The sequence below is a fragment of the Physeter macrocephalus genome, chromosome 16 (assembly GCF_002837175.3).
Source record: "Physeter macrocephalus isolate SW-GA chromosome 16, ASM283717v5, whole genome shotgun sequence".
Classification (NCBI taxonomy): domain Eukaryota; kingdom Metazoa; phylum Chordata; class Mammalia; order Artiodactyla; family Physeteridae; genus Physeter; species Physeter macrocephalus.
In genome coordinates, this window is record NC_041229.1 from 13,963,314 (window position 1) to 13,986,381 (window position 23,068).

A 23,068-nucleotide genomic window follows, 5' to 3' on the forward strand; every position below is an offset into this window, starting at 1 on the left:
GACTGACAACAGGCCCGTTGCCCCGAGTAGAAGCCCTTGGCCTTCTTCCAAGTAGAAGTGGCCTGGTCTGAGATTGGAGTGAGACCCCAGCCCTAGGCTGGGGTTCTTTCCACATAGAGGAGACGGATTCAGAAGGGCTACAGGTAATTCGTACTCACCCTAGCAGAAAGAGAACTCTCTTTCTCCCTCCGTAGAGGAATAGAAAGGACTCCCCTTCCCTCTCCCCATCTCTCCTCCACCTCTTCCCATCTTCTTGACAACTGTTCTTTCCCTCCTTCCCTCACGCCATCACCAACCATCCTGCTTCCTTTACTCCCCAAGAAACTTAAGTGGGATCCGACATACAAGACGGGGGTGGTGTGGTGGGGGTGAGGGTGATGCTTTCGGGATTATTGGGTGGGACCAAGAGACTGGAGTTTACCCTCTCTTCGGGGAACGCCCCTCCCTCCCAGGTAACCCCAGAGACAGAACTCTTTCTAGAGCCTCTACAGCCTCCACTCCGGCCGCCTTGCAAAACTGATCGAACCGGAGGAGACAGCCATTATCTACAGACGAATACTGTTTTGCCCTTGCTCGGGTATCTTACAGCTTTGGGGAGCTGCTTCAGAAGTTGGCTGTCGTTTCTCTCCACGATTCCCTCGTTCCTCAGCCAGCCTGCGAGCAGTTCCTAAATAAGGGCTGCAGCAGAATGACTTAACTGCTTGACCTGGGGCCAAGAAGCCTTAAGGAAAGTTTGAATGGGGGGGATGGTGAAGGTTTCAGGTAAAACTGGTGTCTTGGGTAAGGAAGAGGAACCAGTGCTGGTTTGGAATCCACCTCCCCACAGAGTGCTTAATGTCCCGTGATAGGAGCTCTGTAATCATATTTTCTTTTGCTTAGACCAAGACCATTGAAAACCAGACATATGATGAGCGTCTAGAGATTAACGACCCTGAAGAGGTTGCGAGTATTTATGGTCCAACCACAAGACACAAAGGTAAGAGAGGCATGAAGAAGAAAGAAAGAAATGGTTGTTTTTCTCTTTGTTTTGTTTGTTTTGCAATTGTAAGTCAGCGGTTATTAAAAACAAACCAAAATTTGTAAAAAAAAAAAAAAAAAAACGTCATCTGCAAATAAACCATGAGAATCAAAACTGTTGATCTCGAGCTTCCCTGGTGGTGCAGTGGTTAAGAATCCGCCTGCCAGTGCAGGGGACACAGGTTCGAGCCCTGGTCCGGGAAGATCCCACATGCCGTGGAGCAACTAAGCCTGTGCACCACAACTACTGAGCCTGCGCTCTAGAGCCAGCGAGCCACAACTACTGAGCCCACCTGCCACAACTACTGAAGCCCGCGTGCCTAGAGCCCGTGCTCTGCAACAAGAGAAGCCACCACAATAAGAAGTCCACGCACTGCAATGAAGAGTAGCCCCAACTGGCCACAACTAGAGAAAGCCCATGCGCAGCAACGAAGACCCAACGTGGCCAAAAATAGATAAATAAATAAATAAATTTATTGAAAACAAAAAACTGTTGATCTCACGTGAATGACATGTAGCTTAAAACTTAGCCGTACTTTCTTAGAAACAGAAACAAAACAATTGTCTATTACCACATGGAGAATACGTTTGACCCTGGTAGGTACCGCCTTGAGGGTTGCAGGATGGATTCATGATTGTCCCCAAGAATTTTCTATTTTCTATTAGCAGATGTTGGCTTTCAGAGTCAAATCACTTGCCATTGCTTCTGTTTTCCAACTAGTTAAGGGGGGAGAAAACACAGCCATCCAGATTGCAGGATCTTCCATCAACCTAACCAGTGTTCCCCATCGCCATTTACTTCATGATACTGTTCTGCCCACAGTCTGCCGGGGGTTCATGTTTGTTTGTTTAATTTATCAAAACTCTTTTGCTCAGTTCTGAAGATGCTTCAGTTACCTATCCTTAACCTGCAATTTCAATTGAAACCTCAACAGAATATTTTTAGAGGACTTGACACCATCATTTGTTCAACAAACATTTTTTGAACGCCTATTATCTGTCAGCCTTATGCTTGGCGCTAGCTATACAGTTTTTTGTTTGTTTCTTTGTTTTGGCCGTGCCGCGTGGCTTGTGGGATTTGAGTTTCCCGACCAGGGATTGAACCCAGGTCTTCGGCAGGGAGAGCTCGGAGTCCTAACCACTGGACCGCCAGGGAATTCTCAGGTATACAGTATTAAAAGAGACATTGACCCTGCCATCCTGATGCCTGTAATTATGGGAGACAGATGCCAAGTGAATAAAAAAACACAATTACAAATGTGTTAAGTGCACTGATGGAAGCAAAGAGTTTGATGTTATGGAGAATATTGGTGAGGAGTGGGATCTACTTTTGATGGAGGGGTCAGGGAAGACCTAAGGAGGTGATGGTTGAAACTGAAAGGTGAGAAGGACTTAGACCCAGAGGAAAAGTAGGCCAGGAAGAGGGAGCAGCTAGTGAAATATGAAAAGGCCCTGAGGCCAGAAAGAACTTGGGTTAGTATGAGGACTTGAAAGACCAGCATATGGTAGGAGAGAGTAACCTCAGACGTAGTCAGGAGGTATAACAAGCAGGGCTTTAGGGGCCATACCGCTGTTATGCATGGCATGGATTGAAAGGTGCAAAGGTGAAAGCAAGGAGCCAGTTAGAAGGACTGTCGCCATGGCTGAGTTGAGGTGATAGTGGCTTGGATGTGGGGAGGAAGTTGAGAATAGAATTGGCAAATGCTAAAGGTATTGTTGTAGTAGAATCACTAAGACTTGCTGATGGATTGGATTTAGCTCTTGAGTTAGGAATCAAGGATGACATCCAGGGTTGTTTGTTTATTGTGGTAAACTTGCCTAATATAAAATTTACCATTTTAACCATTTCGAAGTGTACAATTCAGTAGCATTAAGTACATTCGTGTTGTTGCGTAAGTATCTCTACTCTATTTCCAGAACTTTTTCATCATCCTGAACAGAGTTATTGTTAAACAATAACTCTCCATTCCCCTCCCCTCCTCCCCACCCCCCAGCTGCTGGTAACCTCTATTCTACCTTGCCTCTTTGAATTTACCTATTGTAGGTACTGTATAAGCAGAATCATAGTGTTTGTCCTTTCCTGTCTGGCTTATTTCACGTAGCTTAATGATTTCAAGGTTCATTCATGCTGTAGCATGTGTTAGAATTTTCTTCCTTTTTATGGCTGAATAATATTCCATTGTTTGTATAACCACATTTTGTTTATCCATTTGTCTGTCGATGGACACTTGGGTGGTTTCCACCTTTTGGCAATTGTGAATATGCTGCTATGAACATTGGTGTACAAGTATCTGTTTGAGTCCCTGCTTTCAGTCTTTCGGTGTGTGTATACCTAGACACTCAGGTGTTTTTTTTTCAACCAGGTCATTGACCTTATTTTTTTGTTTTTAATTTTTAATTACTTCTTAATTTTTTAATGCCTGTCATACATATTTATTTATTTATTGAAGTATAGTTGATTTACAATGTTGTGTTACTTTCAGATGTATTGCACAGTAATTCGGTTATATTTATTTATTTATTTATTCATATATTCTTTTTCAGATTCTTTTCCCTTATAGGTTATTAGAAAATACTGAGTATGGTTCCTTGTGCTATATAGTAGGTCCTTGTTAGTTATCTGACACCCAGGTTTTTTGTTTTTGTTTTTTAATATTTATTTATTTAATTATTTATTTGTTTTGGCTGTGCTGGGTCTTAGTTGCAGCATGTGAACTTTTAGCTGCTGGATGCAGGCTTCTTAGTTGCAGCATGCGGGATCTAGTTCCCTGACCAGGCTTTGAACTGGGGCCCTGTGTACTGGGAGCTTGGAGTCTTACCCACTGGACCACCAGGGGAGTCCCCTGACACACAGGTTTCTGACTTGAGCACATTTATAATCTTGCCAGCTGTGGACATTATAATTTGTTTTCAGTTTAGGCAATTTAAAAGGCAGAAAAATGGTGTTTAGTGGGCATTCATTTGACTTAAAAATGACTGAACATGTTTTCATGCCAGTTAATAATATCTTACATCTGGTTATGCTTTTAATTGTTCAGAATATTTTATTGCTTTTATCTTATATACACTGATTCAGATTCATATTTGTGACTGCTATTTGCCAGGAACTAGGTCATTTCCTTCCACATAAAATTTTTTTCAATTGATCCTTACAACAGTCCTGACTGAGAAATATTACTGACCCCATTTAGAAGTGGGAATACTGAGACTCAGAGAGGTTAAGTCATTTTGTCCACCTGATAGAGTTGTCCTATCAACCCAGTCTTCTGACTATAAATCCAGCACTCCTTTTGCTTTACTAACTACTAACTAATTACTAACCTCATTTCACCAATATGTAAACGAAGGGCAGATTTTATGCTATTTATGTAATGGCAGATGACCAATTAGTATAATGTCTAACCTAATGCCTTAAGCATAGTAATACTTAGTAAGTATATCTCAAATTGAATTGACAGAGCCATGACTAGAATTCAGTTTCCTGTCTTTCAGTTAGATATTCTTATAAACCCTGTTCCATAAAATGGTTAGAGCATAAAATATTATAAACGAAAAATATCTGTCTTTGAAAATCATTTTAACAATAACCTAGGGACTTCCCTGGTGTCACAGTGGTTAAGACTCCACGCTCCCAATGCAGGGGGCCTGGGTTCGATTCCTGGTCAGGGAACTAGATCCCACATGCATGTCGCCACTAAGAGTTTGCATGCCACAACTAAGGAGCCCGCCTGCCACAACTAAGACCCAGTGCAACCAAATAAATATTTTTTTAAAAAAAAACAAAAACCAATAACCTAAAGGGAAAACTTTTCTTCCAAGGACTTCGTCGTTCCGCTCATCTTCCTAACAAGACTATGGCTGACAACAGCAGTGATGAGTACGAAGAGGAAAATAACAAGGTGCAGTATAACCCACAGCTTCTTGTGAAATTTCTACTTTGAATTTTTAGTAGTTAGTTTGAAATGACACTAGTTCAGTAGCAAACATTTCTTAAATACTCACCTCCAGTGATTGGGTTCCTTTGAGCTCATGGAGGACAGTCAAGAGCATTAAGATTTTGACTCTCTGGGCTTCCCTGGTGGCGCAGTGGTTGAGAGTCCGCCTGCCGATGCAGGGGACACGGGTTCGTGCCCCGGTCCGGGAGGATCCCACATGCCGCGGAGCAGCTAGGCCCGTGAGCCATGGCTGCTGAGCCTGCATGTCCGGAGCCTGTGCTCCGCAACGGGAGAGGCCACAACAGTAAGAGGCCCGCGTACCGCAAAAAAAAAAAAAGATTTTGACTCTCCTTCAGGAATAAAGCTTACTGTTATAGCTGATGTTTTTGTGAGAAATTTCATGTAACACAGGCCAGTGTTTCACAAACTTTTCTGGTCATAATAATCAACTGGGGTACTTATTTAAAAAAAAAAAAACAGATAGGAATTCCCTGGTGGTCCAGTGGTTAGAACTCTGTGCTTCCACTGCAGGGGGCACGGGTTCGATCCCTGGTCGGGGAACTAAGATCTCACATGCCGCGTGGCACGGCCAATAAATAAATAAGTAAATAAATAAAAATTTTTTTAAATTTAGAAAAACAGATTTCCAGTCCCCACCCAGAACTGCCTAATCAGAAGGGCTTCCCTGGTGGCGCAGTGGTTGAGAGTCCGCCTGCCGATGCAGGGGACACGGGTTCGTGCCCCGGTCCGGGAGGATCCCACATGCCGCGGAGCAGCTAGGCCCGTGAGCCATGGCTGCTGAGCCTGCATGTCCGGAGCCTGTGCTCCGCAACGGGAGAGGCCACAACAGTAAGAGGCCCGCGTACCGCAAAAAAAAAAAAAGATTTTGACTCTCCTTCAGGAATAAAGCTTACTGTTATAGCTGATGTTTTTGTGAGAAATTTCATGTAACACAGGCCAGTGTTTCACAAACTTTTCTGGTCATAATAATCAACTGGGGTACTTATTTAAAAAAAAAAAAACAGATAGGAATTCCCTGGTGGTCCAGTGGTTAGAACTCTGTGCTTCCACTGCAGGGGGCACGGGTTCGATCCCTGGTCGGGGAACTAAGATCTCACATGCCGCGTGGCACGGCCAATAAATAAATAAGTAAATAAATAAAAATTTTTTTAAATTTAGAAAAACAGATTTCCAGTCCCCACCCAGAACTGCCTAATCAGAATCTTGAAGGTAAAAGCCTGCAAATGTATGTTTTGAGCAAGCACTCCAAGTAATTCTTACGATAAAGAAAGTTTGGAATGATTGATCCTGGCATTGGTTCACTGTCAACAGTTGTGATACTGCTAGTATCTTGTGAAAGAGACTTTAGTTTTGAAGTCTTAAGGCCCAGATGTCACTTTGGTGTTATTCTATGAACCAAGAGAATCACCGTTTCTGAAAGTGAGATGAGGAGACGCCTACAGCTCTAGCCAGATAGGGCCTTAAATTTGCACATGTGCACTGTCTAACAGCCCCTGTGTTTAGGCTTAGCACATGGTCCAATGGTTATGTTTTAATCGTCCTCCAAGAACAGGCGTTTTGAAAGCTCAGGTGAAGGAGAATATTTGAAGTAATGCAGAAAGCTGTAGTAACAGAGACGGATTTCATAGAAAGTCTAAAAGGTAATGTTTTAAGGTAGCCCCACTTTGTGACAGTGTGCTGTTTGACATCTTACCTACAAAGTAATTTTTTGGCATCTTGTCTGTGGTATATAAAGTCTTCTCCCATAGGTCAGAGATTTTTGCAAAGCTACTTTGAAGAAGCAGACAAAAGAAAAGTGAACAGTTTTCCTAAATTGACCTCCTAATTTTGTATATTCACCCTAAATTTTTCTAGTTTTCATCATGATGTAGTCAATATTCAAGGCTCATTTATCTTTCCAATTTAATATACACCCGGAATCAGCAGATAGGATCCACTTTTGAATAATCTTTGAGCTGACGATATTCTTAAAAATCTCCCCTTGCCAGACTGCTTCCCATGTGACCAAGAATAATTTGGGCAGATTTTGAATTAGGAAAGAACACTGTGGGAGATTCTTACCACCTGTATACCAATAAGGCATATTCTGCAACTGTGTCATCAGTCTCACATGTTACAGATTAGTTAAAATATATTTTTATCTATGTATAATAAATCTGTGTTATGCTTAGAGGAGAATGTAACCCGAAGAAGTTTTTGATGTCCTGTAATGTGTCACAGTTTTACATGTCAGTAGCTGCTTTAATGTAAAAGAAACATTAAATAATTAAAAAATCTAGAACCAATCATCTCTTAACCTCAGTGTAAGCCATATGGCATTATGGAAACCAAGCTTGAAAAGCCTATTTTTAAAGGGGGCCAATTGGCCACCCTTTAGGTCCTAAGTGAGGGCATGCCACAGGCTCCAGGCCCTAGAGTCAAAGACATGGACCCTGTCCCAACTGCCCCGGCAAGCCCAAGCACCACCTTACCCCTTCTTGTCGGCTTGAGGGTGGGGTGGTGCATCTAGAACCAGAAGCCCAGAAAGGTATGTCATAATGCCAAGGACAGAAGAGTCTCTTATCTTGAGATATAATGTACAGTCATTGCATTTAACTTACGGGGGAAGGGAGGGGAACCATGCACATAGGTCAGACACCCATTGAATGGAAAGGGAAAACCCACAGTCTCCAGAGCCGCTGGTCAGAATCCAGGCGCGGGGTTGATTATGAACTTTCTTCTTTTGATAGTTACAAGTAGCTTACCCTGGGAAGCCTTGCCAATTAAATACTAGATTTCCTCCCTGTGATCTTTGTGAGTATTAAGATTCCCTAAAGTGTGTCTTCCCTACTTCATCTTCCCCCTTTTCTTCCCAAAATAACTATTATATTTAGAGTTGCTTTCTTCTTCAGAAGTCCCTCAGTTTTAGAGTTGAAGCTGACTGGATAAAGTTTATGCAGAGTTCTCAGAATCTCCTAAGTAATAGGTAAAAGAGATATGTATTGGATAAAATTTATACCCAAGCCTCGAGCAGAGGAAGAGACCATGGTTATAGAAAGTGGGGGACTCAGTTAGTAGCTAAGGAGGAGCAGAGGAAGGTTCTCGAGGCCCTTCTGGGGACCACTTCCTTCTTTTTCCAGTGAATGGGTGTCAGGCGGGAGGGTTCTGCTTAGAGCACTAGGAGAGAACTGGGTAAAGGTACACTAAATTTCTCCTTACCTGGACCTTTCTATCTCCTGCCCTATCTCAGGAGAAAAAGAAGACTTCGCAGCTCACGCCTCAGCGGGGCTTTAGTGAAAACGATGATGATGATGATGATGATGACTCATCTGAAACTGATTCTGATGATGATGAGGAGGAGGAGGAGGAGCACGGGGCCCCGGTGGAAGGGTGAGGAAAGCCCCCTTGCCAAGGAGGAAAACGCCTCCTTCAAAACACTGGACAGGAGGACGTCAGTGAGAAGTGAAATTCCAGCAGCTCCTTTGATCTCCTCTGTTTAGGATTATCAGATGTTCAGAAACCCAGAGTAATGAGTTTTCCTTCTTTTTCGGCTCTACTTCCCGAATCCTGTGATGTCACTTGCACTATCGGAAACACTTGTGGGCTCAGGGATTTCATGAGGATTTGCTGAGTCAGTTTAACTGATGGTCTCTGACTTCAAGGAGTTCACATTCTAGGGAAGAGAAGATAAATTTATACACGTACCAAAGCATTTCTATTTAGCAAGGAAAACATACATGCACAGGAACATTTCTATTTTAGGCTCAGACCTTTTTAGGACGGGTAGAGAATAGGTGCATCCAGAACCCTGTATTGAGGCAAAATGTTCCTGCGTGATGCTTCAGTAAAAATTCTCCTCACCATATTCCAGCTCTGGTGCTAGATTAATCATGACCCACCCCTGTAGGTTTTAATCAAAGTAGATTCTAAAGCCCATTCATTTAAAATACAATTAACTGGTGTAGCCAATCAGTAGAATTCTTTCTAGCCATTAAAAAGTATGAGGCAGCACTCTATGCACTGTAAAGAACAATCTCCAAGGGACACTGTTACATTTTTAAAAGGTATAGAAGTCTTTATGCTGTGCTACCATGTGAATAAAACAAATATTACATAAGCTATCTCTGGGTTACCCTAGGAACTAATAATACTGATTACTCTTGGGAGGGGAACTTGGTGGCAAGGGAACAGGGGTGGAAGGGGACATAACTTTCCACTGAATACATTTTGTACCTTTTATTTCCTATCATGTGCATGCATACTTTATTCAATGAAGTATTTTAATAAAAATAAAAAGTTACCTTTGAATTATCCACCTGAAGGTAGACACTACGTAAATTAGGCAAATGTTTAATGCCAGACTGACTTTTCATGCTTCCCAGTTTACTTCATGATTCTGCTTCCATAAATTATAATCTGGGGAAATATAAACTATTTACTTTTTTTGTTAAGCAACTCTTCCCAGAAGAACCTTAAATAACTTTCCTAGTCACTTATATACTTTGTCAATTCATTACATTTTACTTAATTATAGTCATTAATATGTACTCTACTACTTTTATACTGTATACATTTCATGTATTAATACAAGTATTTTTAATAACTGTGGTATTCATCTTGACATATCTAACCATCTCTCAAGTGTTGGACATTTTGTTTCTAATTTTTTACTTTTATAAATAACACTGAAAAACATCTTTGTAAAAATTCCTTTTTTTCTTGGGATAAACCATTTTCATGTCAGAAATTAAGATCTCATTCCATCTTTTCTCTTCATCCCCTTCATTCAAAAAAAAAAGGGAAAACAATTTCTGCTACATACTAAAATTTTTTAAAATTATGTTTTGGATTTTCTGTAGCTCTGTTCTTCTTCATTGTCAGAGATAGCTGAGAGCTAATTATAATCTTTTTTTTTTTTTTTTTTTTTTTTTTGTGGTATGCGGGCCTCCCTCTGCTGTGGCCTCTCCCGTTGCGGAGCACAGGCTCCGGACGCGCAGGCCCAGCGGCCACGGCCCACGGGCCCAGCCGCTCCGCGGCATGCGGGATCCTCCCAGACCGGGGCGCGAACCCGGTTCCCCTGCATCGGCAGGCGGACGCGCAACCACTGCGCCACCAGGGAAGCCCTATAATCTTTTTTAAAATTACCTTGTAAGCTGCTCAGAAAAGGCAGATGTGGGTGGAGCAGAAACTAGGTCCAGAGTCATATGCCCTGTGGCCAGAGTAACACCCTGGCTGAACCAGGGCTCAGCAACCCCTGCTCTTCTCTGGCTACCTTGAACCACATTTTCCTTTCCCCAGTGCCTATGATCCTGCAGATTATGAGCATTTGCCAGTTTCTGCTGAGATTAAGGAACTCTTCCAGTACATCAGTAGGTGAGTACCAGGCCCTCCCACCATAACCCCCAGCCCTTCCTTGCCCTTTCCTTCCTCTAGTCTGAAACATGGCCATTCCCCTTAGGTTTTTTCAGCCTGAATAATAAAGTAAGTTTCTCTGACAGTCTCCACCTTCCCATGGCAATATCTCCTAGGTATACACCTCAGTTGATTGACCTGGACCACAAACTGAAACCTTTCATTCCTGATTTTATCCCAGCTGTCGGGGATATTGATGCATTCTTAAAGGTACAGTCAGAACATCCTAAAACTGACAGGTGTTTCTTCTGACCTCTCTATCACTCTAACAGTTCCACTAATTTCCCTGACTAGCAATAGCTACCTTAATATATATATTCTTCATTTCACTGGAGTTCTTAACTTGCTCTCAACTCCAAATTATACTCATTGCTATTAGGTAATAATTGATTATCTCATGAGGTGTTAAAAATTTGTCATATATCTGCCTCCTAATTATCCATGACTTCAGCTTTATATTCAAGGTCCTATAGATCATGTATTTTTTTCTAGGTAGTACTTTAGTACAGCATGATATACAGGCATGCTTTTTAATACTAGAAATAATGATGAACCAGAAGAGTTCTTCCTCTTCAGCTTACTGGAAGCAAGTGTACCTTTTTATATCCTTCCCATGTTTTTTTTCTCTGCTTTCTTACCTTTCTCTTAACCAGGTTCCACGTCCTGATGGAAAGCCTGACAGCCTTGGCCTACTGGTATTGGATGAGCCTTCTACAAAGCAGTCGGACCCTACAGTGCTCTCACTTTGGTTAACAGAGAATTCCAAACAGCACAACGTCACAGTAAGATACTAGCCTAGCACAGGCCCCAGCTCCAGGGGGCCGAGAGTAGAAGCCTTGCTAGTATTTGAACAGTTGACTTAACTGCCTATTAAAAGGGATGGCTATGGTTTCAACCAGCCCTATTATTTTCAATAACAGTTGTATTAAGATATAATTTACCTACCATGAAATTCACCCTTTTAAATTGTACAATTCAGTGACTTTTAGTATATTCACAGAGCTGTACAACCATCACCACTATTTAAGAACATTTTCATTATTCCAAAAAGAAACCCCTTGGGAATTCCCTGGTGGTCCAGTGGTTAGGACTCAGCACTTTCACAGCGGTGGGCCCAGGTTCAATCCCTGGTGGGGGAACTAAGATCCCACAAGCTGCAAGGCGGGGCCAAAAACCAAAACAAAACAAAAAGAAACCCCATACCCATTAGTAGTCACTCCTCTCCTCATCTCCCTTGCTCTTAAACCCTGGTCACTATTTCATTCCCTTTTTTATGGCTGAATATAATATTCCATTGTATGGACATAGCGTATTTTGTATATCCATTTACCAGTTGTTTCCATTTCTATTAAGTCTGTGTCTATGAACATATACAAGTTGTTGCACGCACATATATTGTTGTCTTGTGTATATAGGTAGTAGTGGGATTGCTGAGCCATATGGAAACTGTTTAATATTCTGAGGCACTGCCGAACTGTTTTCCAGAGTCGCTGAATCATTTTACAATCCCACCAGCGATGAATTAGAGTTCCAATTTCTCCACATCCTCGCCAACACTTGGTATTGTCTGTCTTTTTTATTCTAGCCATCCTAGTAGGTGTGAAATGGTGTCTTATTGTGGTCATTCCTTTCCTATTGACCTGCCCCGTTCCCCCGGCTCCAGAAGATTTTATCAGGGTTTCCTATAATCTTCATTTGGCTGCTGGCAGGCTTCCCTTTTCAGCAGCTACCTTGAATACGAAATAGCAGCATATGATGAGCCACTCTGTAAAAACAAGAGTAAAAACATCCTTCAAGGGCTTCCCTGGTGGCGCAGTGGTTAAGAATCCACCTGCCAATGCAGGGGACATGGGCTCAAGCCCTGGTCCGGGAAGATCCCAGATGCTGCGGAGCAACTAAGCCCGTGTGCCACAACTACTGAGCCTGCCCTCTAGAGCATGTGAGCCACAACTGCTGAGCCCTTGTGCCACAACTACTAAAGCCTGCGCGCCTGGAGCCCATGCTCTGCAACGAGAAGCCAATGCGATGAGAAACCTGTGCACCGCAACAAAAGAGTAGCCTCCACTCGCCGCAACTAGAGAAAGCCCACGCACAGCAACAAAGACCCAACGCAGCCAAAAATAAATAAATAAATTTATTATTTTTTTAATTCTAGAAAAACAAACAAACAAAAAAAAACATCTTTCAGTGCCATCAGCCAGGCTTTCCCCTTATTTTTCTAGCAACATATGAAAGTAAAGAGCCTGGAAGATGCAGAAAAGAACCCCAAAGCCATTGACACATGGATTGAGAGCATCTCTGAATTACACCGTTCCAAGCCCCCTGCGACTGTGCACTACACCAGGTAAGAAATAGTACATTCTTCACTGTAGTAACCCATGGTAACCTTCACCACCTATGAAGCCATTGCTTCTGAGAAGGCGGTCCCAAGGCTGGGACATATTTGAGATATATCAACCTGAGGATCTATGGATCCTGGCTGCTACTGGCTAAGAGTGCAGACATAAAGATTATGATTTATCTGGTATTATTACTTAGCCAGCTTCTCCAAACCCCAGGTCCTGGGTAAGTTTGGCCCACCCAGTCTATGTTTTCCTGAAATCCTAATGTGCCAGACTGAGAATCTCCCTTCAGTCTAAATATCCTGATGCAGAGATTGCTGATACCGGCCCATGTTTTCTATTCATGTTTACCTCTGTACTTGTAGGCCTATGCCTGATATTGACATGCTGATGCAGGAATGGTCTCCAGAGTTTGAAGAGCTTTTGGGAAAGGTGAGTGGAAGGTAGCAGGAGCTAAGAAAGTGTGGCATTCATTCTAGGGCCCAGTGTTTTCTCTCTTCTTGTATTACTATTATCATTAACTTTTAAATTGAAGTATAATAACAAAATCAGAAACATACACATAAGTGTTGATTAACTTTCACCAACTGAACACCTTTGTGTAACCAACACATCAGATCAAAAAAACAGAACATCTCTGGCATCCTGGAAGCCCCCTCAGGCTTCCATCTCCCAACGTAACTATTTTCCTGACTTCTAATAGCACAGATTAGGTTTGCCTGTTTTTTTTGTTTTTTGGCCATGCCGCATGGCTTGCAGGATCTCAGTTCCCCAACCAGGGATTGAACCTGGAATCAGTGAAAGCCTGGAATCCTAACCACTAGGCCACCAGGGAACTCCCTTGGTTTGCCAGTTTTGTATTTTATCTAAATATAATCATGTTCCTTTGTGTCTTATTTGCTCATCTGTATTGTTCATCCATATGGAGAGTCATCCATATTGTTCATACATCATGGTTATATGTTTGTTCTCACAACTGTATGGTATTCCATTGTTTAAATATATCCATTCTGTGATAGCCATTTGGGTAGTTTCCAGTTTGGGGATATTACAAATTACTCTGTAATATTACTGTCCTATTACTATGAGTACATACCTTTTGATGAACATATGTACTTTTTGTATTATCACTTTAGACTCCACCTTTTCCACAGAGGTGTATATGCTATTCTGAGAAGCTGAAGTCCTATTCATAATGATCCTAAATTTTTAAAAAGTGCCCAGGAATATATTTAATAAGAAATTGTCAAGACTTCTTTTGAAAACCAATTATAAAACTTTAGTGAAGGGCAGACACAAGCTCTGAGTGAATGAGGGGTCAAGCCATGTTCCTGGAAGGGAGGGGTCAGTCGCTCAGCACTGTCAGTCCTCCCCAGTTCACCGGAGAAATGGAAGGCCGTTTCAATTAGGATTGTAATTGCATTGTTTTAGAAACTGAAAATTCGGTAACAAAGTTTATCTGAGAGAATCAATTTTTAAGACTAATCATGAAAATTTTAGGGAAAAAATGAGGATTTGCCCTGTCAGACATTAGAAACACATTATAAAGCTGTAGTAAATAAAACAATAATGTACTGGTTAGGAATAGAAATAGATCAGCAGCACATAACAATCCAGAAACAAACCCATGTAAATGTAGAAATTTGTTGTATAAGAAAGATGGTTATTTTAAATGATTAGAGGGACTTCCCTGGCGGTCCAGTGGTTAAGATTCCGCACTTCCAAGGCAGGGGGCGTGGGTTCGATCCCTCGTCGGGGAACTAATATCCCATGTGCTGCGTGGCCAAAAGAAAAAAAAAAAAAAACCTAGTTGGGAATTAAATGATTAGAGATAGGATGGGTTGTGATGAGATGATTGACCAGCCATTTGAGAAAAATTAAATAGATCTAAGCCTCAACCATATGCATACAGGAATTCCAAATGAATTAAACAGGTAAAACAAAAATAAAACTATACAGGACTTGCCTGCAGGTCCAATGGTTAAGACTCCACGCTCTCAATGCAGGGGACACGGGTTCGAGCCCTGATCGTGGAACTAAGATCCCGCATGCCACGTGGCGCGGCCAAGAAGAAAAAAAGTTACTTACATATATATGTGACAACATTACTGTCCAAGCAAAAAGCTCTTACATATCAAGAAAAGAAAACTGAGCAAAGATGATAACAGGTCCTTCCTGGCCATGGTGTTTAAAATTGCTTCACCATGTTCCCCAAGCTCTTTCCCTGCTCTTTCTCCATGATACTTACCTTCTAACATATTGTATACCTTACTTATTTTGTCTTTTGTTTCTCCCTACTAAAATATAGGCTCCATGAAAACAAGAGTTTTTGGTACATGTTTATTGAGAAATTGTTGTAAAAGCAAAGAATTTGAAAACAATCTCTTTTCTCACAGCATTTTAAAGCTATAGCTGAAGAAAACTGTCTGATTAGAGAATTGAATAGATTGTAGTACATCCATTCAGTGAAATACACAATGGAATATCATTTGGCCTTATTTTGCTCTGATACAGAGAAATACCAATGACATGTTGTTACGTGGAAAAAGGAAATTGCAGAATCATCTACTCTGATTTTTGTAAAAAGAGAACAATAAATTTTTAAGAAGCTAGTGGTTTTTAAACTTACAATATGAGTTTAGATCTGGAGCCTGCTGAGATGTCATTTTTTTCTGTTCCTGTGGTGTCCAAGGACCATTAGGCCTTCTAACACCAAGTAACTATAAATACTTGGCCATAACTTGGGTCCAGTTTCTTCTTCACAAATACACACAGGAAGACTGCATGGCAGTATATTTTACTTATAAAATATTTTGGTCCTGTTATATCATATGCTACTTTGGTGGTTAATGAGTATTACCAATTCCATTTTACTGATCAGGGGGAAAAGAAAAGGCACGTTGTATTATTTGCTAGGGCCGCCATAACAAAGTGCCACTGACTGGGTGGCTTAAGCAACAGAAATTTATTTTTTCACACTCTGGAAGCCAGAAGTTGGAGATCAAATTGTCAGCAGAGTTGATTTCTTTTAGACCCTTTCTCCTTGGCTGTCTCCTCCCTGTGTCTTCACATGGTCTTCCCTCTGTATGTGTCTAGATCCTAATTTCCTCTTCTTATAAGGATTCCAGTCATACTGGATTAGGGTTCACCCTAATGACCTCATTTTAACTTCTCTTTTTTACAACCGTATCTGCAAATATAGTCACATGATCTGAGGCACTTAGAGGTTAGGACTTAAACATATGAATTTTGGGGGAACACAATTCAGCCCATGTCACCCCTTATGCTTGGAGCTCTTTTCCTTCAGAGAGAGTGAGTGATGCTAGGACCACTGAAATTTCAGCCTTTTGACTCGGGTCCATCCCGTGCCCCTCCTAGGTGAGCCTGCCCACAGCAGAGATTGACTGCAGCCTGGCAGAGTACATAGACATGATCTGTGGTAAGCCCTTCCATCCCTTCCTTGACCCCATCTCTGGATAAATTCACTGTGGGCTGTTGAAAAGGCTGGTTTACTCTGAGTTACAGCCTTTACTTTAAGCCTGTTGTGCTATTTGGCAGCACTCGAGGGTGGTATTTGGGTTTATGCGACTACCTGCTGGGTATTTAACCCCCAGAGTTACAGTAACACATCCCATCTGGGAGGGGACTGGCCATCCTAAACAGAAATGCCCCGTAGCTTGCGGATTTTTGTTCGTTTCGGCTCACGGGAGTTCTCGATTTCAGCCATCCTAGACATCCCCATCTACAAGAGTCGGATTCAGTCCCTCCATCTGCTCTTTTCCCTCTACTCGGAATTCAAGAACTCACAGGTAAGACCAGCATTGGAGATTGACTTAAGCTGTAGTGAGGATTGCTGCTGTCGCCACTCTTTTGGGTCTGCTGTGATTCTGTCCTGTGACAATGGAGGATGTCTCTGCCTGGAGTTACCATCACCCTTCCCCATAACGAAGGGAACTGCAAAGCAGGCAGGGGTGGGGCTTGTAAAGGAAGGGGAAGTAGAAGCAATGTGGGCCTTAGACAAGGCTAGATAAGGATCTACAGTGGACACTCATTCTTACAGGGGAACCAAGTGGCCTAATGAATGGAAGCAGGAAGCAAGGTTAGTTCTTGCTAAAATGTAGTAACTAGTATGTCCCCAATCCTTCACGTTCCCTCTCTCTCCTCACAGCATTTTAAAGCTCTAGCTGAAGGCAAGAAAGCATTCACCCCTCCGTCCAACTCCACCTCCCAAGCAGGAGATGCAGAGACATTAACCTTCAGCTGAGACACCTCCCATGTCACTCTGTTTCAAGGCTGAGCTGGCTTCTCTGCCCCATCTGAGAAGGAGGGGTCACTGTCAGCCACTTGGCGGCCTTGCCTGCCTCACAGCTTGATTCGGAGACAGCGCACGTCTTACTGCCCTCTCTGCCAGAAAGCACTGCCCATGGTCATTAAATGGCTAATGCCTGTGTCAGAGTTCCTTCCCATGGAAATTAATTATGCATCTACACCACTGTGGGGATGTGAGTTAGAAGCACTGGAATTCCTGGGATCCCAGGATGCTCAGGTTGGGAGGAAGGCTTAAAATACGTTCTTTTGAGATAGCAATAGAATTATTTTCTTTCATTCTTAAAGTTAGTTGGCAAAGATTTTACAAATAAAATGCTCTTATCTTTCTGGTTATCCTGCTGTCCTTTAAATATGAAAGAGAGAAGGCAGACTGAGCATAGGCAGAGATAAGGAACTTGGCCTAGGAATAGGCATTAAGTGAATAGCAGTTTAAGCAAATCAACTTTGTGAAATAAAATCAAACCCCAGTCCTCCAAGGTTGGCAATAGAGGGGAAACTTTTTTCTCCCAGAACTTATTTTTTCTGGGGGTCTCCCACCAGGTAGTGCTACCTGCCTTACAGGCTACCTGCCTGTCTACCTCCAGACCTGTCTGGTTGTGGTCTCAGGGAGCCTAGCTATTGCAGTCACCCAGGTGAGAGATGATGGTGTCTTGGACTGGGTGGTAGTGGTAGAGATGGACAGATTCAGGAAATATTTTGGAGGTTTTATCAGCTAAGCTCCAGTCAGAAACCATACTAGTTATTTCTAACAAAGGATGTTAAGTATGGGCAGTTGTTTACAAAAGTGTTGGAAGGGCTGAAGAAACAAAAGGGAGAATGCAGAGTGCTGAAGGAACAAGAGGTTAAAGGGGAGTATCCACTGCAGGGGCTGGAAACAGAAGAGCTGCCGCAGTGGCCAGGATGGCCAAGCAGGTCCGAGACCCTCACCCCTACTACAGCCACCCTGGGCAAGGGCTGCTGCCTCCTCTCTCCCACCCTCTCCTAGCCTGCTGGTGCCTCCCACTGGCAGAAATGAACAGCTGGCAAGGGAATCTGGAAAATCGAGCAGCATAAAGTATAGAAGGGAAGGTGTGGGGTACGAGACAACAGATAAACAACCAGGAGAGGTGGAACCAACAGAACTTAGTGATAGAGTGAATGTGAGGGAGGGAAGAGAAGAAAGGGCGACTCCCAGGTTTTCTGGCTTGAGCAGCTGGGCAGGTAATGGAGCCAAGTACTGATATACGGGGCAAGAACTGATCGGAGGGGAAAATTACAGTAAGATGCTACAGCCTAATACATACCCGAGAAACACGAGACAGGAGGGGCATCGTTTCCTACAGACCCTTAAGCCAACTCTGATGTTCATCTCATGCTTGAACTTGAGCAGGAACAGCTGAGCTCAGGCCTCACTTTGACACCATGTTGGGACCAGGTGCTCTGCTCTCAGATGGATGCCATTAATGCTCACATTTCACTCAAGGAAAAAGAGAGGCAAAAACGTGATAGGAACTCAGATTCTCCATCAGGTTTTCAGGGAACAATCGGACTGCCTTCTTTGGCTAGAACTGTTACTCAGCACTAGTAAGTATAGTCGACTCTCGTTATTCACAGTAGCTCTGTTCTATCAAGTCACCACAGACACTGAATTAGCAAATACTGAACCACTGCTCCTGGGGGAAATATAAGGTAAGTTTCCTGTGTGCCTCTGTCATAAGATTTTCGTCAACAACCATTGATTCATTGAACTCACAGCCACCAGCACTGTAAGTCATGCCATAATGAAGCTTATCTAACGCACTCTCTCTGTAAGGCACATGACAGCCTTACTCCACTTAGTTAACTCTAGCCAGCACCTCAGCACTATGCGGGTGGAGGCCATTTAATTTATTTATTTTCAAATATTTATTGTATTTATTTATTTGGCTGCGCCGTGTCTTAGTTGTGGCACGGGGGATCTTTTTTTTTTTTTTTTCAGTTGTGGCATGTGGGATCTAGTTCCCTGACTAGGGATCGAACCCAGGCCCCCTGCATCGGGAGCATGGAGTCTTAGCCACTGGACTATCAGGGAAGTCCCGGGGGAGCCCTTTTAAACACTGAAACCACCACCAACAAGCAAAAAATGAGGCATTAGATAGACCTTGGATAGGCTACTCATTTAGAGTGTGAGAGCTGAAACCAGGAGGCAGAATGTTGCCTTGTTCAGCCTCAGCTGGGAAGGTACGTGTTGGGCGACTCACACTTTTCACTGCTCTAAGCATGTTTGCAAACGATTGTAAAAACACTGCAAGTATCGATTTTAGGATTACAGATAAATTTTAGTAAGTGAATTCACAAATACAGAATCTGCAAATAATGAGGATCAGCTGTACTTCCTACCTAAGTTACCGGCTGATGCGCAGGCCTGTTATATTAGCCTGTCTCCCTCCCCTAGCACGTCCACTGACCTCTCCAGCGAGCACCTTCAGACACTGTTTCCATCGTGGGCTCCTCCTCCTCCACAGTCTGAGGTTACTCTCTTTTGGCTACTTGATCTGTGGCCCTAGAAAAATAAGTTAACTTCTATGACCTCATTTTAACTTCTCTTTTAACTTCTATGCCTCAGTTACTCTAGCTATGAAACAGTTATAATAAACACTAACTTAACTCCTAGGCTTGTCCTATGGGTGAAAATATGTGAAAAGATTAAATGCCACAAAATGTAAGATCTAATAATTATGTTACTAAGTATAAATTTTTCACTTGGCCTTTTAGACTTTTAGACTTTCCATTTGGCTATTCTCTCCCTGCCCGAGATTTCTAATTCCCCAGTGAAAACTGCAAAACCAGCCTGCTTGCCATGCTCTACACATGATTCATGAGTTCCCTCTTCTAACTAAACCTTTATGCAGTCTATTTTCCTGGCTTGAAGTGTCCCTCCCCTCTGCTATCCCAGCCTCTCAACATTTCTAAATAAACAAAAATTGAACACAAGTATTTACATTTGCATTCCCTCCTTTAACCTTCCTAAAATGACAGTATAGGAATTTTTTTTAAAGGTATAAACCAGCAAGGACAGATAATAGGAAAGAAAATGACTGTAGACCAGAGAGCAATACAATTTTGAAAGGTGGACAAGTGGTAACAGATTTAGTGGGCAGGGGGAGGGGAAAAAACCTGATACTTGATTTCCAGTAGAGGAGAGGGACAGAGAAACCAGTAAGAAGTAAGCCATTTGACACTGCAGAATCCTGGAAAGGGTCAGGAATCGAAAGTGTCAGATATTTCTGATGGCATGTGTGCAGGGAGGGGCTGCAGACGGGAGGATTGGCTGAAGGTTTGTAGAAAGATAGGATCCCCAGAAACCCCCATCTGTGCTGCCCACCTCCTTACCCTGACAGAAGATAGTCCCCTTTAAACCAAGGCACCTCTGGACATGAGAACACCAAGCAATTCTGAGGACAGGAATAAGGGGCCATATTTAAAATAAGAGGACAAAATAGAGGAATGAGCAATGAGACCCTCAGCCCTCTTCCGGCGTATCCCTCCAAAGCACAATATTGGAGGAGTCCTCCCTTGGGAAACTGATCAGCCAAAGAGAAAAGACCTAAAGATATCGACAGGGAGTCTTCAAGCATATAGACTTATTTGGTCCCCCCTACCTACCATCACCTTCCATTCAGCTTGCTGGGTATCTCACTCTTGTGCGTGTGTCTGTGTGTATGTGTGCGTAGGCATGCTTGCAACTCTAATTCTTAACTATGAATGTACAGTCACCAGGCATTTGAAGAAAGCCAGAAAAAGATGAAAACAGAACAAAGGATATCAGAGAAGCAAAGCAGGCAAGATACGAAGAAAATTTTTTTAACTATAATATTCATAGAGCAGTAGTTCTCAAGTTTGGTTGCATGTTAGAATCAACTGGAGATATATATGTTTAAATATTTATTTATTTATTTGGCTGCACTGGGTCTTAGTTACGGCATGTGGGTTCTTTAGTTGCGGCATATGGGATCTAGTTCCCTGACCAGGGATCGAACCCAGGCCCCTGGAATTGGGAGTGTGGAGTCTTAGCCACTGGACCACCAGGGTCCAGTGAGATATTTTAAAGATAAGTTTAAAGTTTAAGGAGATATTTTAAAGATAAGTTTCCTCTCCCAGACAACACACCAGACTAATAAAATCACGATCTCTGGAGGTAGGATACAAGAATCCATATTTTTTAAGTTCCTCAGCTTATTTCAATATGCAGACAAATTTGAGAACCACTGTCAAAGAGAGATGAGAAGATTCCATATCCATGAAATATTGGGCTGGCCATTGGGCTGGCCAAAAAGTTCATTCTGTTAGTGAATACATTGTTCAATAAAATTCTTGGTGAAAATGAAAAATGTGTGGGACTTCCCTGGTGGTGCAGTGGTTAAGAATCCGCCTGCCAATGCAGGGGACCTGGGTTCAAGCCCTGGGCCAGGAAGATCCCACATGCCGCGGAGCAACAAAGCCCGTGCACCACAACTACTGAGCCTGAGCTCTATAGCCTGCGACCACAACTACTGAGCCCATGTGCCACAACTACTGAAGCCCACGTGCCTAGAGACCGTGCTCTGCAACAAGAGAAGCCACCACAATGAGAAGCCTGCACACAACGAAGAGTAGCCCCCACTCACCGCAACTAGAGAAAGCCCACGTGCAGCAGCAAAGACCCAACGCAGCCAAAAATAAATAAATACATACATTTATTTTAAAATAAATAAAAAATAAAAAAGTAAATAATAAACAAAGTAATTTCTCAGACCACAATGGAATGAAGTTAGAAAACAATAAGGAGAACTGTAAAATTTTGTGTAAATTAAACAATACTCTCTTAACCAATGGGTCAAAGAAGAAATCACAAGGGAAATTAGAAAATACTTAGAGATAAATGAAAACAAAAACACAGCATTCCAAAACGTATGGGATACAGCAAAAGCAGTGCTCAGAGGCAATTTATAGCTGTAATTGCTTACATTAAAAAAGAAGGAAGATCTCAAATAAGCAATCTGACTTTACAACCTGAGGAACTAGAAAAAGAAGAACAAACTAAACTCAAAGCTAGCAGAAGGGGGACTTCCCTGGCAGTCCAGTGGTTAATACTTTGCACTTCCAATGCAGGGGGCCTGGGTTCGATCCCTGGTCAGGGAACTAAGATCCTACTTGCCACATGGCGCAGCCAAAAAAAAAAAAAATAAAGCTAGCAGAAGGAAGCAAATAATAAAGATTAGAGCAGAGATCAATGAAATAGAGAATAGAAAAACAATAGAGAAAATCAGCAAAACCATAACTTGGTTCTTCAAAAAGATTAACAGAATTAAAAAGCCTTTAGCCAATTGTCTAAGAAAGAGAGACTCAAATAACTCCAGCCAGAAATGGAAGTGGGGACATTACTACCAATTCTACAGAAGTGAAAAGGAGCAGAGGGTACTATGAACAGTTGTATGCCAACAAACTGGATAGCCTAGATGAAATGGACAAATTCCTAGAAACACAAAACTTACCAATACTGAAAAAGAAAATTTGTAAGACCTGTAATTAGAAGATTGAATCAGTAAACAAATTTTTTTAAAAAAATCAAAGTAAAATACACAAAACATGAAATTTACCATTTTAACTATTTTTAAGTGTACAATCCAGGGGCATTAAGTACATTCACATTGTTGGGCAACCATCACCACTGTCCAGCTTCTGAACTTTTTCGTCATCCCCAGTTGAAACTCTGGACCCATTAAACAACGATTCCTTCCTTTCCCTCCCTCAGTCCCCAGTAACTTCTATTTTCTGTCTCTATGGATTTGCCTAGTCCAGGTACCACATAAGTTGAATCATACACAATTTGTCCTTTTGTATCTGGTTTACTGCACGTAGCATAATGTTTTCAAGGTTCATCCATGTTGCAGCATGTGTCAGAATGGCCTTCCTTTTTTTTTTTTTTTTTTTTTTGCGGTACGCGGGCGTCTCACCGCTGTGGCCTCTCCCGTTGCGGAGCACAGGCTCCGGACGCGCAGGCTCAGCGGCCATGGCTCACGGGCCCAGCCGCTC

General features: G+C 42.4%; 2 protein-coding genes and 1 non-coding gene across 16 annotated transcripts in view; 1 reads left to right on the top strand and 2 right to left on the bottom strand.

Annotated features, from left to right (window-relative positions):
- IFT46 (intraflagellar transport 46) lies at window positions 1-17,368 on the top strand. 3 transcript variants are annotated; one of them, XM_007124165.4, is made up of 11 exons: window positions 1-143; window positions 880-976; window positions 4,837-4,916; window positions 10,251-10,325; window positions 10,481-10,574; window positions 11,018-11,146; window positions 12,587-12,708; window positions 13,072-13,138; window positions 16,085-16,145; window positions 16,430-16,515; window positions 16,875-17,368. In XM_007124165.4, the coding sequence occupies exons 2-11, from the start codon at window positions 953-955 to the stop codon at window positions 16,968-16,970; spliced, it is 834 nt and encodes a 277-aa protein (XP_007124227.1). In that variant the 5' UTR covers window positions 1-143; window positions 880-952; the 3' UTR covers window positions 16,971-17,368. The 3 variants fall into 3 exon arrangements, with proteins under 3 accessions (XP_007124227.1, XP_007124226.1, XP_028356995.1); XM_007124164.3 differs by lacking the exon at window positions 1-143 and adding an exon at window positions 8,203-8,342; XM_028501194.2 differs by lacking the exons at window positions 1-143; window positions 16,875-17,368 and adding an exon at window positions 8,203-8,342 and having other exon boundaries at window positions 16,430-16,844.
- The window catches only part of TMEM25 (transmembrane protein 25), a 21,720-nt gene continuing 6,988 nt past the window's right edge, over window positions 8,337-23,068 (bottom strand). The window contains exons 9-11 of one of the 12 annotated variants that reach the window (XR_008615387.1): window positions 22,528-22,555; window positions 19,462-19,556; window positions 9,279-9,368 (exon numbers count right to left, since the gene is read on the bottom strand). Coding sequence is in view for 7 of the 12 variants with exons in the window: in XM_055078734.1 (XP_054934709.1) it covers window positions 19,526-19,556; window positions 22,528-22,555 (59 nt within the window). In the remaining 5 variants the exon portion in view is untranslated. The other 11 variants (XR_008615385.1, XR_008615388.1, XR_008615386.1 and 8 more) reach the window with 11 other exon arrangements.
- TRNAR-CCG (transfer RNA arginine (anticodon CCG)) lies at window positions 19,013-19,085 on the bottom strand. Its single transcript has one exon. It is a non-coding gene; the product is annotated as a tRNA-Arg (tRNA).